The 17,930-nt window shown below is 36.7% G+C and overlaps 1 protein-coding gene across 9 annotated transcripts in view; it reads left to right on the top strand.

The window, feature by feature from the left end:
• The window catches only part of Plc21C (Phospholipase C at 21C), a 318,758-nt gene extending 312,236 nt beyond the window's left edge, over positions 1-6,522 (top strand). For all 9 annotated transcript variants that reach the window (XM_067766582.1, XM_067766585.1, XM_067766583.1 and 6 more), the window contains one exon: positions 833-6,522. In XM_067766582.1, the coding sequence (XP_067622683.1) occupies positions 833-1,105 (273 nt within the window). In that variant the 3' untranslated portion in view covers positions 1,106-6,522. The remainder of the gene's footprint in view (positions 1-832) is intronic.
• The last annotated feature ends 11,408 nt before the right edge of the window (positions 6,523-17,930 follow it).

The raw sequence follows: 17,930 nt of genomic DNA, 5'->3' as shown, positions 1-17,930 counted from the left end.
TAGATCTAAATAAATTACCTTATATAAAGATGGAAAAAAAAAGTTCGTTATCTTTAAAACCAAGTTTCGAGAAAACCTTACCAAATCAGAAAATTGAAGCTCAAACTGGAACTTAAGGTGAATTCTTTTATGAGAATTGACTATACCTGGCAAGTTATGTTTAACGCAAATTAACGCAGCCAAAACTTTAGTCTCAAACGAAGCATCCTAATACCGTTTTCACACAGAAACTTAATCGAATCACAATTCTGTTTAATGAAATAATTAAGTTTCCCTTTTCATACAGGGCCTTTTGCTTCATTAAGCAAACTTTTGTCAACAGCCCCAAAAAAATATTTCGTTTTTACAAAAAATAGTTAAAATGGAAAGCTGCCGTTTCCTTCTTAACTATAAATACAATCAAAATAAAATGCATGCACCTATGCATAAAATGCATGTTGGACCTATCCAAATATGTGCCTATTTTCGAAAAAGCCATATTATCTTTTGCAGCAAATGCAGCGAAATTTAAATTCTGAATTTTTTCGTGTTTTTCTGCTTTTTGTAAATTATTGAAAATAATTTATTTTTGATTGTGATTTTTTACATTGGCAATGAATTTCGAAGCACCAAGCAAAACCGACTGGATTTTTCACTCGATTAGGCATTCAATAAAGCAATAATGAGATAATTAAGAATTTATATTTTGTATGGAAGATTGAGTTCAGTTAGGCCTTTAATGTAGAAAACTTGACTAATTATTTCATTAAGCCTCTGTGTGCAATTGGCATAAAATAGATACATATTAAATTAAACAAATTTTTTAACTTATTTAATCATTTTACATGTGCAGGCCCGACAAATACTTGAAAAGGAATCCGAATCTCGCACTTGTATTATTAGCAATGGATTTTTAGTACTATTCCAGAGTTCTAGCTGCAATGCCGCCTCAACATCAGGTACAAGCAATAATCTCAACTTGAATTTGAATGGAGGCAACACTATTTCTCCCGCACGTTCTAGTAACAGTATCACAAATAGCACTAGCGGCAGAAACAAAGATTTGGACGGCGGAGGGAACGAAACTGGCGCCAATGCTTGTGCAGGAGCGGCAGCTGTTCTTTAAATTTTATTTCTAAATGTCGCTTGATATCAAAACAGTATTTGGCATACAAATGCAAGAATGGCGTTGAGGAAAGTGTAGTAAAAATCATATTATTCTCAAGTAGGCTAAAAATTTAAAATGTGCTTAAAATGGGTTAAGTAGAGTTAGTTACATGTGTATGTTAGAAATGAAAATCAGTGTATTGGTAATAAGAAAACATGAAAAACCAAAACAAAAGAAAAACGAATAGATATCTTTATTAAAAAGTGTTATATAATTATGATAAATATGTATGTATATCTTGATGTTGGTTGTTTGTGTAAAAACTATTTATGTAGTAAGATTAAGAAACTAAGAATATTAGTGCAAAGGTAGGGTTCATAAATATGGCTCAAATGTCTAGACATTTATTTGTTGTATTCTGGCTGAAGGCTGCAATATTTCAGCTTAAATGCCATATTTCTAAAATAGTTTGCCTTTATAAGAAATACATATTGCATATAAGACTTATGCATACGTACATAATTATGCTAATATAAATATGTAAGTGTTAGATACCTATGAAAGATTATTGTATATGCAAATAATCGAAGCAATTGATTTGTAAACCTAAAATCCTCTATCGAGAATTCTCCTAAAACATCCGACATTCGTAATTAAAAAACTAACATTAACAATAATCATTGATAAATAACGATCTATATATACATAAGTAACAAACTTGTTGTGAACTTTCTAGTATAGCACAAAATAGTTATTATGGTTAAATATTTTTTGCATGCATCTTTAAATTGTATTAACATCATTTTTCCCTACACTATTTATGTACCCAATAATTATGAATACTAATGATTTGATATTTTAAACCCGAGCTTTGAGACATTCATGTTAACGTGCTCAAATATCTCCCAAGCTTTTAATATACGGCTTTTCGTTTATTACAAAGTTGTATACCATGAAATCGGAATCCGTACATACATATGTCGACACTCATAAGGACGATTTGATATAAGCTTAGTTTACAGAAGCCATTGTTCATCGAATAAAAAAAATATCCGAAAGAAGAAGAAATAGGTATAATTGATGTAAGACTCTTGAAATAGAACCACGCGTTTTTTATTGTACTGCAACAAATTTTAGGAATTCTTGATTATTTCGCACCTTCTGCTATCGTTCGAATCGCTCAACTGTCGAATAAATTACTCAATTATTCAGTTTAGAGGTATGCTCTTTATTTACAACTCTACTGTGGTAGTAGTTCTTAACAATTACAACACTCGCGTATTTCACTTAAAATCAAACTGATTCATTATTCCTCAGCTTGCACTCCTTTTACACGCTCTGTTGCCTCGTTCGCACATTTCTCCAAGGGTCTAGAGTTTTCGCGAACAACCTTCTCTAATAAATGCTTATTTTTTTCTCCTTTAAAAAATATGTAGTTCTTCACAATTACAACACTCGCGTACTTCACTTAAAATCAAACTGATTCATTATTCCTCAGCTTGCACTCCTTTTACATGCTCTGTTGCCTCGTTCGCACATTTCTCCAAGGGTCTAGAGTTTTCGCGAACAACCTTCTCTAACAAATGCTTATTTTTTCTCCTTTAAAAAATAAATAAATGTAAGGCACGATAACCTCCGAAGAGATCTAAGGCCGAGCTTCTCTTCCAATTTGCGTCGTGCTCCTATTGATTTTCCCTACAAATTGGCCGGACGGGACCCACATGTTTTATGCCGACTACGAACGGCATCTGCAAAGAAGATGAGTTTTCACTTAGAGCTTTTCATGGCAGAAATACAACCGGAGCACTTGCCAAACATTGCCGACGGCGACCCCGCTTAGAAAAATTTTCTTCTAATTGAAAAACCTTATTTCTAAAATTTTGCTGTTGCTTTGCCCGGGGTGTGAACCCAGGGTATACAGTGTGGTAGGCGGAGCACGCTACATCACACCACGGTGGCCGCCTCCTTTATGCATTTGATATTCACGTTTGCCTTCTAGTTATATGCGTGTGTATGTGTGAGTATTAACTTCTGCTGTTAGCTGCTGCCTACATGCATATATGTGAAATATTCTCTTCGCTGTTAACATGTATGCGTCAGTGCTTGCTTTAATGTTTACATGTACATGTGTGTGACTGCTTGCTTTACTCTTGTTGTGCCTTTATTTAATAGCAGCATAGTGATGTATTAAAACGCTAATATTCACCACAGTATGATTGAAAAATACATAATAGCACGAAAATTTAAAAATATGTCAACAAAAAGTTGAATTGAAATGTGATTTTATTTTATAAAAAATAGCGAAAATAATTTAGGCCTAGCTAAACTTTGTGAAAATTAAAAAAAAAAAAAAAGTTGAAGCTTATTTATAGCCATATGTGTAACACAGATTGGAAGAGCAGATCGACCTTAATCTCTTCGGAAGTAAATCTCGCTAAGTATTCATTTATTTTGTATTAGAAACAAAAAGAAGTTAAATCCCGACATATATTTTTATGGATACATGGTTATTTTCCCGAATTTCGCAAAAAGCGTTGAATTTCTTTTTAGATTGTTAATGTTAAATATATACGTATTGAAAAAAAAAGAAAATAATTTAAGTCTAGCCAAAATTAGTGAGAACTGGAAAATTCTTTGATGATAACTTATGGCGATGTGTCCACATGTTTTTAATGCCGATTCAGGACGACAGCTGCAAGGTAGATACATTTTCACTGAGAAACTTTTTTTGGCAAAAATACATATACTCGGTCGGAGTGTTTGCCAAACCACTGTTGAGGGCGATCCCTCTTTAGAAAACAGTTTTTCTTTTTGAAACAACTTTTTCCGAAATTTTTGGCGAGGCTTTACCGCCGGGATTTGAACCCAAGACCTTCGGTCTGGTAGGCGGATCGGGCTAGCATCACACCAATGCGGCCGCTCACTTTTTAGTGGGACTTAAAAAACAAAAGTCGGGATTTCACTTTTATTTGTGAAGATTTTTCAGAAAAAGCATGATTTTCCTTAAAGTTACTACCAGGACGTTTTCTACTCAAAAACACAAAAATTAAAATGTTTTCCTGGTTTACAGAGTTCATGGTCTGCAACTTTGTAGTAAACGATAAATGCGACTAAGCCTTAGTAAGGTAGATATTTGCGAAGGAGTTATATGCGTACACGAGATTTTATTTGGGTTCTGAGCGCAACTCTATAATGAAAGAATAAATACGTAAGAACCATTGAGTCGGCGTCAGATAACACTTTACGTTGGCTTTCCGCATGGCTTGAACTTTGTCAACAAAGTTAAGGCGATAGAATGAATGCTTCGACATTAAAACGTAAAGATAAATAGGCAACTTCTTTTTAACTTTGACATCTACTTTATTTTACTTTCTTTTTTTCGCAGCATCTTTTAAGTTAAAAAAAAAAAACTAAATGGAAACAGATTAGAGTTAAAATATTTATAATAACCAAAATTGCTATAAAATTGTGATTTGGCGCTTTTTTGTGACATGACTACTGCCCCCTTCATTTCAATTGTCAAAGTTAATGTGGCGCAGAGTTCAACCTGAAGCCGCCGTATACCTTTTATGCCAATGTTGAAGTTGACCTCTGTTTTGCCTGAAATAACCGGGCTATTTCATGTTTGCAAACATAAGAAACCAGCTCATTTAAACTCGAAAATTCTTAATAAATGCCCAGTAATATTCGTTATACCATTTAAACTGCGAGTTTGACACTCCCAACCCGAATATAAATGCACATCGGCAATATTATGTCAAAACGTAACATGCACATGCAAATTATATGAAACTAGCCAAAGTTCCGCACACGGCGTGGAAGAGCAGATTTAAATAAACTCTTTGGTCCTTTCAAAACGAAAAACACGGAATGGCTTTTCACTTATATCTCATGTCGCTGTCAAATCTTGAATTAGAAGAGATGCAGCAAAAGCATTTTGACGATAGATTTAAAAAAATCCGTGGTAGATCCTTAGGAAAAGTGGTAGAATTTTTAAACAAAGATTTTGTTGAATAACATGTAGCAAAATTCCCTTTTGGTTGAGCACGCTATGATTCTCAAGTGGAGCCATTGTTGAGAAACTATGCTTGACATTTGAGACATAAGCTAGCTATTAACTTGAGCTCTAATGTTGATTTAAACCCAAGTTTTAAAAGCGATAAAAAAAAGAAATTTACCAACAAAGTGTTAGAAGTGAGTGTTTATGTATTTCCGCCTGAACAGAGGCATTTCGGTTTGACGTTTACACTGTAGCAATGTACGGTTGTTTCGTAGAATAAAAAAACCGCGTGCGTTTATATTCGGTTTATGGTGTGATTCACAATGTCAATGTCTCACAAACCATGCTATTTGTATATCTAAACCTAGTAAACTTGTATGGAATTTGGAAGGGCATTAAGGCAGACTTACATAAACGCTGTGAGCGCTTCAAAGCACAGAAAGTAGCAAGGCGCTTTCAAAGCGAAACAACACGACCAAAGCGTTTATGTAAATCTGCCTTTAGGAGTCTATGGGTTTGACGTAATACATATCGCTCATTTACTTCAATAGTGTCGTAACTATAAAAACTTGACTTTTGAGTTAATAACGTATAAACGTACCCAATATCATGATCTGTGCTGTATAAAAAACTTTGTGATCAGTTAAAAATTATCCACGTGCTATAAAAATGAAAATATGTTTTTATATGTGCAACATATGGCAGTGAAAATCTTTGAATGGCTCTCCTGGAAAAATGTGTTTTTTGAGTTATAACACTATTGAAGTAAATGAGCGATATGTACATACATACGCCTATTATAAAAAATTTAAGTTTTCTGCTTGAATTAAATTTTGTATCTTACTAATTAATATTTCAGGTACATAACTACATTCTTTTTTCGTCTCTTATATTATTTTGTTTTTATTAATAATTAAAGTGAATTGCATAAAAACTAGTCTAAGGGCATAAAAAGAAAACACGAATCTCTTTTCTTGCTAATAAAGAAAAATTATTTATTTTGAACAAAAAATTTATCGTTCTTTAATTTTTTTAACCAGCCGATATTTAAAATGGTGTGTTGGTTATGTTGCTTTATTGTTCTTTATATATATTTTCATCTGCCAAATGCTTACCGTTTAAAAATAAACTTATTTTAGCAGTGATTATTTATTGTTTTAGATTTAATGTGAACTTAATTAGTTTTTTAATAAATTTAACTTGTTTCAGGTTAATTTTAATTTCTGTTTCTTTACAACGGTTATTTCTTTTTTTGTGGCAGTAAGATTACAAAACTTTTTTTAAAAATAAGAAAATTTTTCGACTTATGTAATTGATAATTTGTAATGTACATACGAATTTAATAAGTTATTTATTTTTTATTTATTCTCTAAATATATTTCTAATTTATTTTGAATTATTTCGAACCAATTAAAATATCTTTGTTACAACAGAAGTATTATTTTCGTTTCATTTATTTATTTGTAAGATTTTAAGACTCCCCCGACCAACCTTAGTCCTGGCGAGCTTACACCTACGATTTTCTTTTTCCCCATTGTTTCAAACTCTTCCGATAACCCAAAATCGAATAAATGGAGAAAAAAAAATTTCGGACAGATATATCATATTCACGCCATTCTGCTGGCTTTAATCAAAAACTAATAAATACAAGGCGCGATATATCTACGGGAAGATTTAGGCATAGATTTGCTTTCAATTTTAGTCGTGCTAACTTTTAATATTTCCTACAAATTTGCGGGACGGAGCCTAAATGTTCTAGACCGACTGCAATTGGGTGAATCTTCACTGATAAACCTTTCATGGCAGGAAAACACTTGCAGTGAAGGCCAAAAACCGCCGAGGGCTGACCCCTCTTAGAAAATTGTTTCTAAAATCGAAACAACTAGATGCCAACCTTTGTCGATTCAGTAATTTTCTCAAAAACTTTTGTGGGACCTTGCTGTTCCCGCCCAGGGCGGCTATTAAGCAAGCCACAACAAGTATCCGTGGCTGCTCGCGCCACATTGCCGTTCCAACCCATCACTACAATTTTGGAAGCATGGACAGAAGCAATGCCGAGCACCAGCTCCTGCCCCCGATCATTGGTGTCCGACCACATACACGAGATCATTGGGAAAATTCCGGAAATCCGGCCATACTTTCGTACGGAGGCCGCAGCTTTGGTTAGAGAGCGTGACCTTGGCGAGGATGGTACCGCTACTAAAGCTGGGAAACCAGCTATCGTTCGATATATCTAGCACCACGAACACAAATAAATTGCGGAATAAATCTAGAGCCCCACCATAAAACAGTACTTATAGCTCTAGATTTATCAAAAACCTTTGACACAGGCAAGCAAGCTACTGCAAGACTTGGAAGCGTCTACCCTTCCTCCCAGTCTAAAAAGGAGCACAAAAAGCCCGTTAGAGATATCCACAAAGAGTTGTGTGCCAATAAATACCCTGTTCTCAAAGACAAATACCCTAAACTCGCAGTTGAGGAAAGCAACCTCCACAAGGAGACGCGCGTTACTCTAGCTCAACTCCGATCTGGGTACTGCAGTTAAACTCTTACTTACAGAATCAACCCCGACATACCCAATGTATACTCTGCTTGTATCGTATCCGAACATGACACCAACAATGTTTTCAATTGCAATGTGGAAGCAACGCCTCTAACACCCAAATCTTTATGGTCCAACCCTCTTGAAACCGCAAGTTTCTTCGGACTCCAGTTAGAAATATAACAATAATAATAACCATTACGCAAAAAAACTTAAGGGGTAAAAATTTTTTGCTGAATTTTTTTTGACGAGATATTTCGCGAAAACGAACAGTCCCGGTTTTTTTATTTTTATACTTTGGGTGATCACGGCCCATACCTGGTTTCCAGTTTATGGCGTAATTTTTTTATCTTTTTATGCTGCAGAACGGTGCGTATATGATAAATATTCTCATATCTTTTTTCTACGCGAAATAAAATTTGGTGTGAAAGGGTTAATGACTTCAAATCTCATAATTTACTAGTAATATGAATCTCAGTTTCGTGATTAGCACATAAAAAGACATAAGTTATGATGGTCAAAACTTACTCCTCGTAAAATATATGCCCATAAGTACCCACAGGATGTACTTTGCATTTAAATAAACAAGTAAGGAAGGTTAAGTTCGGGTGTAACCGAACATTACATACTCAGTTGAGAGCTATGGTGACAACATAAGGGAAAATAACCATGTAGGAAAATGAACCGAGGGAAACCCTGGAATGTGTTTGTATGACATGTGTATCAAATGAAAGGCATTAAAGAGTATTTTATGAGGGAGTGGGTCATAGTTCTATAGGTGGACGCCATTTAGGGATATCGCCATAAAGGTGGATCAGGGTTGACTCTAGAATTTGTTTGTACGATGGGTATCAAATGAAAGGTGTTAATGAGTATTTTAAAAGGGAGTAATCCTTAGTTCCATTGGTGGACACCGTTTCGAGATATCTCCAAAAAGGTGGACCAGGGGTGACCCTAGAATTTGTTTGTACAATATGGGTATTAAAAGAAAGGTGTTAATGAGTATTTTAAAAGGGAGTGATCCTTAGTTCCATAGGTGGACGCCGTTTCGAGATATCGCCATAAAGGTGGACCAGGGGTGACCCTAGAATTTGTTTGTACGATATGGGTATCAAATTAAAGGTATTAATGAGGGTTTTAAAAGGGAGTGGTGGTATTTGTATAGGTGGTCGCCTTTTCGAGATATCGCCATAAAGGTGGACCAAGGGTCTCTCTAGAATATGTTTGTACGATATGGGTATCAGATGAAAGGTGTTAATGAGTATTTTAAAAGGGCGTGGGGCTTATTTCTATAGGTGGACGCCTTTTCGAGATATCGCCATAAAGGTGGACCAGGGGTGACTCTAGAATATGTTTGTACGATATTGGTATAAAATTAAAGGTATTAATGAGAGTTTTAAAAGGGAGTGGTGGTAGTTGTATATGTGAAGTCGTTTTCTAGATATCGACCAAAATGTGGACCAGGGTGACCCAGAACATCATCTTTTGGATACCGCTAATTTATTTATATATGTAATACCTGCCAAGATTTCAAGGGTGTTTTATTTCGCCCTGCAGAACTTTTTCATTTTCTTCTACTTAATATGGTAGGTGTCCCAACCATTTTACAAAGTTTTTTCTAAATTTATATTTCGCGTCAATAAACCAATCCAATTACCATGTTTCATCGCTTTTTTCGTATTTGGTATAGAATTATGGCCTTTTTTTCATTTTTCGTAATTTTCGATATCGTAAAAGTGGGCGTGGTCATAGTCGGATTTCGTTCATTTTTTATACCAAGATAAAGTGAGTTCAGGTAAGTACGTGAACTAAGTTCAGTAAAGATATGTCGATTTTTGCTCAAGCTATCGTGTCAACGGCCATGCGGAAGGACAGACGGACGACTGTGTATAAAAACTGGGCGTGGCTTCAACCGATTTCGGCCATTTTCACAGAGAAGAGTTAGCGTCATAAAATCTACGTCCCTACCAAATTTCAAAAGGATTGGTAAATTTTTGTTTGACTTATGGCATTAAAAGTATCCTAGACAAACTAAATGAAAAAGGGCGGAGCCACGCCCATTTTGAAATTTTCTATTTTTTTTGTATTTTGTTGCACCATATCATTACTAGAGTTGAATGTTGACATAATTTACTTATATACTGTAAAGATATTAAATTTTTTGTTAAAATTTTACTTTTAAAAAAATTTTTTTTTAAAAGTGGGCTTGGTCCTTCTCCGATTTAGGAGTAACGTTCCTGCCAAATTTTATCATGATATCATCAACGACTGCCAAATTACCGCTTGCAAAACTTTTAAATTACCTTCTTTTAAAAGTGGGCGGTGCCACGCCCATTGTCCAAAGTTTTACTAATTTTCTATTCATCGTCAAAAGTGCAACTCACCTACCGAGTTTCATCGCTTTATCTGTCTTTGGTAATGAATTATTGCACTTTTTCGGTTTTTCGAAATTTTCGATATCGAAAAAGTGGGCGTGGTTATAGTCCGATATCGTTCATTTTAAATAGCGATCTGAGATGAGTGCTCAGGAACCTACATACCAAATTTCATCAAGATACCTCAAAATTTCCTCAAGTTATCGTGTTAACGGGCGGACGGACGGACATGGCTCAGTCAATTTTTTTTTCGATCCTGATGATTTTGATATATGGAAGTCTATATCTATCTCGATTCCTTTATACCTGTACAACCAACCGTTATCCAATCAAACTAAATATACTCTGTGAGCTCTGCTCAACTGAGTATAAAAAGTGCACTCTCTTCGATTTTAAGAGATATCAAAATATATTTTTGACGTATTTCTCAATTATGTTCAAAAAGAAAATCCGAGGTGCATGTTTTTCAGTGTTAAAGTGAGTCGAGAGCCATCGTTCTCCGCTTCTGATAGTATAGTCCACAACAACTAACATCTTTAAAACATCATTTTTATATCGAATCTTTCTTAAGCAAAATATATAAAAATGTTTTATATTAAAAATACTTATAAAGTGCTTTGTATTAACAACTTGAAACAATGACAATCAGGATCTGTATAACGTGTTACGATCCGTAATCGAAACTCATTTTTTAAAGCACAATAGCTCTGAAATTGTGGATCGGATTAATGACATATTTGAAATAGAGACAAATAGTACTCGTTGGATCCATAACTTATTATAATTTTTAGGAAAAGTTTGACAGTTGCATAGTTATCGCTTGAGTGAAAAAGGTTTTCAGTCACTGATCGTACCACGTAATACGGACCCAGAGTAATTAATAGTTAATATTTAAATACGATCAAAAAATTTTTTAAATGTGTTGCAAACAATTTTTTCACTTTAACAAGACTAGCTGTTAAACTGATGCTGTTAACAACTTTATCTCCGTTGAGCATTGATAGATAGGAAAGATAATCATAAAACACTCTCTAAAGGATCATGCATATATAAGTCGATACATATGCAACTCCTTTCATATATAGGTCGATACTTACGAAATTTTGGGAAGCTTCAGTTATTAATTTTCTAGCCTTCCATTTGTCATAGTTGCTGCAAAACATCAAATAAATATGTCTGCTAAACAGGGCCGTAGAGAGAAAATCCACTAAAACATTTGATTAATTTGAATTAATGATGTCTCATTCATGAATCATTACTGATGGATTACATCAAAAACATTTGTTTGCCACATCAACTAAATGATTTTTAGAATAAGAGCTGAAAATAAAATTACCACAGAATATTTACTGTTTATACTGTTCTATTGTAACGTAGAAATAAAATTCGCTTTTAACAGCCACGTATTGTTTTAAGTAATATTTTCTAGTTATTTGGGAACACTTTAATACATTTCTCATACATTTAATGATGATTATAAATTTTAATTAGCCATATAGAAGGTTATAATAATATCAAAATTTTACTGTTTTGCCAAAACGGATTCACCGCAAAGCGTGAAACTCGCTCTTGAGATGAACACGATTTATGAAAGCTTTTGATTCTTGAAAGAACGCTCTGCACTAGCTACAGTGACAGGTATAGTGCAAAAGATACGTAAAGAAACACAAATGTTTAAGAAAATTGCATACAGATTTTGAACATAGATCGCATTTAGCAATTCCAATGGTGACATACCTTTATCAAAATTTGCTTCATAAATGTGTTTCAAGTGAATTTTTTCGCATTCTGAGCTTTGAGAAACGTCCGACTTGTATTTTTCGACAAATTTTGGACCGCTCGCCCGAACCGTAGTTTCATCCATGTCTTCAAATTGCCACAAACAGCCTGATTCTAATGTGGTAACAACTTTCTTCACCACGGCAACTTTCTTCATGTGGTAACTTTTGTACCCGTTTGGTATTCTGCCCACGAAAGTAGCCGGATAATTGTTTACCCACAAAAGTAGGTGGTTACATCGAAATAACCACACAACAGCTGTTGTCTAGAAAAAGGCAAAACTGAAAAATAAAGAATTGTGAGCGCAAATAAGTAAACATAATAGTAAAAACTGTTGCCTCTTGCTATACATATTTGTTTCCATGTACTTTCACAGTATATATTACAATATAGCTATGTAAAAACGTAAGCATGTATGCACATATGTATATACACATCGTCCCGTTTATTCGTTAACATAGTATCTACGAGTGACACATTTTCGGTAAAGCTATGGCTGAACCATACACGGTGGCAGCATGGTGACATACCTACAAACATAAATAAAAATTCCATGTACTTCGTTTTTGTAAATTCGATGGACAAATGTCAAAATCATACTGCGCCGGAAGTTGATGTATCAAATTAAATAAAAAAAAGTTTATATTCAGCTGTCCCATGCTGCCACCTTGTATCGTTCCGCCATGGGTAAAGCGAAGAAAACCAACTTTTAAATTTCACCACAGACACTGGTGAGTTTTTCGGTGATGACAGCGTTTCCACTTTGGACAGAATCGCGAATAAAACAACTGGTAACGATTTTCGGTTACATAATGTTCTGGGTACTATTTTACCGGTAACACTAAGAATCGAGCCGAAAAGGGAAAACGTCCCTTTCAAATTTCTCATAGCTGCAAATCGCTCAGTAATGCCAGTGATTACCGAATCAACGATCACCAAGAATGTATTGTTTTTTAAAATCAGACTCCGGATCATCCGGACGTCTTTACCTTGGAGGACCACGTTTTTTCATTAATGGTAGTCAGTATTTTGGACCAAATTGAGGACAGCAAGATACTATCGAACTTGTTGATGTAATATCTCCGTATGCTTGTGCAGTCAAATTTAGCTTAATTAATGCGTTTAGTGCTTTTGTTAATTTTGGAACATGGTTTGCGAATGGTCATGATTGCCTCAATTCCAGCCGACCACCTAGTGTCTGAAGGACTGTGAAGAGATCTCGGTACATTTTTTTTGGAGGATGTCCCATGTTGTTGTTGTTGTAGCGATAAGGACACTCCCAGAAGGCCTTGGAGAGTGTTATCAAGTAGATGGTCCTTTGCCGGATGCAAGCCAAGCCCCACCATCTCGGGAATGACTTATTATGACCACATGCGACCTTCAAGGCCATCGCTGTGGACGGCTGCTGAAAATAGTAAAACATTTTTGTACAACTCCGAAGAAAGTAATTGCAGCCGTACAACATTCTGCAGCATCAACACCACATAAATTAAGACTGTGGGTTGCACAAGGCGAGTAACCAGCATTCGAGTTTTTGTCGGGGATGTGACGTGGTGCTCCGTTGTAAGCTGCTTTCATATTGGCGCCATTATCGTACCCTTGTGCACGACAATCTTTTAATGGGATTTCATGTTTACCTAGAGTATAGCACATTAAATCAGCGATTTCCTGACCAGTGTTTTTGGTTACGATCCACGAACCAAAACCCGTTCTTGAATTGTAAAATTTGTTACTTTCGAATTGAAATGGAGGTAGCGCGAGTGAACGTAGTCAACGTGACTAGCATCAGGCGTAGTATCAACGATAATAGCAAAATACTTGGCTTTCTTGCCTTGATCTGATATAGTTTCCCTCGCGTGCTTTGCACAAATTTCTATAAACTCGTTCTGAACGTCTGCGGAAAGATAGTGAAATTGTAAACGTTTGTGCTGCTGTTGTTAAATCCTAACTTTCTCCAAATGATCTCTAAGTATCGGATCATAATGGCTGATGAGATCTTAGATGCCCAAAAAATGTCCATCGTTTCGTTCACCGAGATATATACTTTCGCCTTTGAAAGCTAGGCCTCTTTCACCCAAAAATAAAATAGTGTCCAAAATTCTATATAAAATTTCATTCACCTTTTGAGTTTCAGTGATTAGCTGTTCATTGATAAGTGTATCAATTGTAGCCTCCTTTTGAATAAGATTTTGTAAAGATCGCCATTGAATATAACATTTAATGTGATCTTGAGTATTTTCGTGTGATGGAAGTTTATCGTATAGCTTCTTCCACACCTGGAGTTTCGAGTATCCGCCAGGACAACAAATTTTAGGTGGATTTAAAGTATTGGTGCTCAACAGACGACATGGTAGGCAATAAAAAGCATTGCTACCGGCACTCCACACCAACCAGTCACGCTCCACTTTCCCTCCATTTGGCAAGATTCTGTTTAACATCGAGGTAGGAAATGCCTCGTCATTACAAGCACGTCGAAAAATAACAGGACACTTTTCATTATCAATAGTCGAATCGGATGCGGAACCTGAATGGTGAACACAATTGTGCGTGATATCAGAATAGTGTGCATTTACACAGTTACTTTAATTTAACTTAATCCATTGATTACAAATAACGGTAATTTTTATTTTCCGCTCACCAAATAACAGTTGTTTTCCAGTTTTTTTTTTATTTCGCTTGAAAAATAACCTTTAGTTTTCGAGTGAAATTAAAACGAAATGCAGATATTCGTTGCTTTTTAAATTCGGCTTAAAAATTGCATATGGAACAACTAAAAACTCTCCTGAATTAAAAAAAAATTCTTAGTGCATCTAAATCGCGGGCCCCTCAGAAACCCCGGGCCCGGGGGGAATCCCCCATTCCCCTCCCCCTCGTCGGGCCTGCTGCTAAATACAACTTTAACGCACCTAGCACAAGAAAGTGAAACCAGTTTTACAAAAACAAACAGGCTGCCAGGTAACTGCAGTATCTTTCAGGCGGAAATTATAGCTGTGAAGAAGGCAGCTGAAAATCTGGAGGACGAGTACTTAAGCTGCAGTCGCGTCAATATATACATTGATAGTCAGGCGGGTATTAAGGCAATAATCTCACACAGTACTTCGTCAAGAAGGGTTCTGGGATGCAAAGAAGCATTGGAAAAACTTCGCCCAGCCCAGACGTAGATCTTTACGGGGTTCCCGGTCATAAAGGGATAGTAGGCAACGAAAAGGCCGATGAGTTGGCGCAGGAGGGTGCAACACTCGCCGAAACGACGATAGACGTCCCGATCCGTTTGGAAGAAATTAAAAGGAGACAGGAGTTGCATATGATTCAAACAAAAACAAAAGCACGGGGCTGTAAAATGTCTAATATCATGTGAAAATCCCACGATATTACTCACAAAGTGGTTCATATCTCTGAAGAGAGAATACTTAACGCTTACGATGGGCATTCCAACTGGCCCCTGCATTCTGGCGTCACATGCTTATAAGTTAGGGCTCGTCAGTAACAGCAGGTGTAGGAATTGCGAACTGCAGGAAGAGCACGTTTTGTGTTCGTGTCCTGCGCTCGCCAGGTCAGGGCTCCAGTTATCAGGGGCGGCAGAGTTGGCGTATTTCGAGGCCACAATTAAGCTAGGTCCTAGAAAACTTCTAGTGTATTCCAAGAGGACGGAGTTGTTCTATAACATAAGTCCACGTATCTGATTGGGGTTCTTCCGTTTGGTCACCAAACAAGTTCTAGTTGCACTATGGACATACTCAGTGTCTTGACCGGACGCAGCGCTCGGACAAGTATTTAGTTCAACCAAAATGAAATGAAAAGAAAAGTGCAGTATTAATATTTAATATTAATAATTACTTTATTTTCAAGTATTTGGTCAAATTCAATAATTAATATATATATATATATATATGTATGTATTTAACAGATTATCTCTAATTGCTGGATCTGGCTGGAACATGTCTCGCTGCGTTGAAGTTTTAAAACAAGTGAACGAATGCAGGATTTGATCTTGCCAATTTTACCGGTCGAACTGTTTATTTCTTCCAGCGATGATTTAATATAGCTAGCATAAAGTTCGACCGCTAATGTTAACTAAACAAATTACGAGGGCGACCGGCGAAGTTTAAAAGTTTTAGCTCTAGGCCTAAACATGCCGGCCCCCTTGCGAGACGCAAGGTAATTAACAAAGGACGTATTCCAACCACGAGTTCCAGGAGTTTGCTTAAAACTATCTCTAGCTCCGGTCCCAATGCAGTCACCTAAAGTCTAGAGGAAAGGAGGAAATTAAATAATAAACGTGGCAAATTTTCAATGGTGCAATAAGTTTTATTATTTAAATTCAATTCATCGTATCTCATCAGAATTTCATTAAAAGTTTATACGATACTCTACAATATAATAAATGGATAAAAAAAAATTATAAAATCATTCAGCATGCGCCCGATAAGACCCACCCGAATACTGTATTCTGAGCCAAAAGTGGGCCCAATGTGCCAGCAGGAATTGCGCCCAGCAAAATTTTTGGATAAATTTTCGCACCTAAAACCAGTTCTACTGGTGCGGCCACACGGAATTGCGGGTCAGCGAGCTTCAAGTTGCAGTAGTGGCTCGCTATCGCCACATCAATATTCCTCACAGGAGTTCTTCTTTTAAAATTGTTTACGCAGACCGCATGCGTGGTGATGGTCACTGACTGGCCATGCTTCCCACGCAACCGAATAAAGCACCCCATCTGGTTGCCTATCCAGTCCTTATGTAAGCACAGCCCTCGTGCTAACGCCGTGGAGATAAGTGTGGTTGTAGCGCATGGATCGATCAGTGCGCGCACTGGCCGTAAACGACCTCGTATCTCAATCTCCACCATCGCTGTCGGTGTGATCGATGTGACGCACTGGATAGGCTGGGGTGGCATTCTTTGGTCCATTATGGCTCCCGATCGGAACTGTATCGGGAGGTGGAATGCACGAGATTCCACTCTCCCCTGCTGGTATTTGAAATCATTATGTGCGCGTTTGTGGGCTCGGGCTGCACGACGCTGGTTTTTCCGCGGTTGGAAAGTTTTCATTTCCAATCCGCCTTGTCTTTCATGTTGTAGAAGCGGCCGGAAGCGCTGTGGTTCCGGTCCGCGCGTGGGGACTGGGTGAAATGCACGCGATTCCACTCCAAACACCTCTGCTGGGCGGAAAGCAGATGTTTCCGCTCCAGCATCTTGTAAATCATAATCTGAGTCGTGGCGGAGATGCCAGGATTCCGCTCCGACGTCAGATGCATACAAAGAAATTGCATCGCTTCCACTCGGTTCATTTCTCTTTGGTCTGTCATCATCTTTCATGTGCAACATGGTGTGGTGATCGTCACCGCATTTTTTACATCTGCCTTCATGAGTGCACTTCGCTGCCGTATGCAACGACGACAGGCAGTTGGTACAGTAGTATTTTTTGATGGCAATAATCCATCGCTCTTCTGGCTTACTTGCACGAAATCTTGGGCAAACTCGTAATGGGTGCCTGTTTTCGCACACCCGACAGAACAAGGAGTATAAATTTGCTTCGTATTTTTTGCGTATGGCAGTGAAGCGTGTCATTTCTGCAATAAATAATACATTTTTTTTTTAAAGGAAGGACCAATGTCTTGACCGGACGCAGCGCTCGGACAAATATTTAGTTCAACCAAAATGAAATGAAAAGAAAAGTGCAGTATTAATATTTAATATTAATAATTACTTTATTTTCAAGTATTTGGTCAAATTCAATAATTAATATATATATACATGTATGTATTTAACAGATTACCTCTAATTGCTGGATCTGGCTGGAACACGTCTCGCTGCGTTGAATTTTTAAAACAAGTGAACGAATGCAGGATTTGATCTTGCCAATTTTACCGGTCGAACTGTTTATTTCTTCCAGCGATGATTTAACATAGCTAGCATAAAGTTCGACCGCTAATGTTAACTAAACAAATTACGAGGGCGACCGGCGAAGTTTAAAAGTTTTAGCTCTAGGCCTAAACACTCAGTCTATGTGAGGTCTTCGTTGACCGGGCAGTTCAACCAAACCTTTACAAAAACAAATTTTTATGCTGAGCTTTTACACTTTTGAAGAAATCGTGTGGCGACCATCTGGACTAAATTGTGATAACTTTTATCCGCATTTGCTGTCCAAA

Source organism: Eurosta solidaginis, chromosome 2 (genome assembly GCF_040869045.1).
Source record: "Eurosta solidaginis isolate ZX-2024a chromosome 2, ASM4086904v1, whole genome shotgun sequence".
Lineage (NCBI taxonomy): Eukaryota > Metazoa > Arthropoda > Insecta > Diptera > Tephritidae > Eurosta > Eurosta solidaginis.
This window is presented reverse-complemented; position numbering and strand designations above follow the sequence as displayed.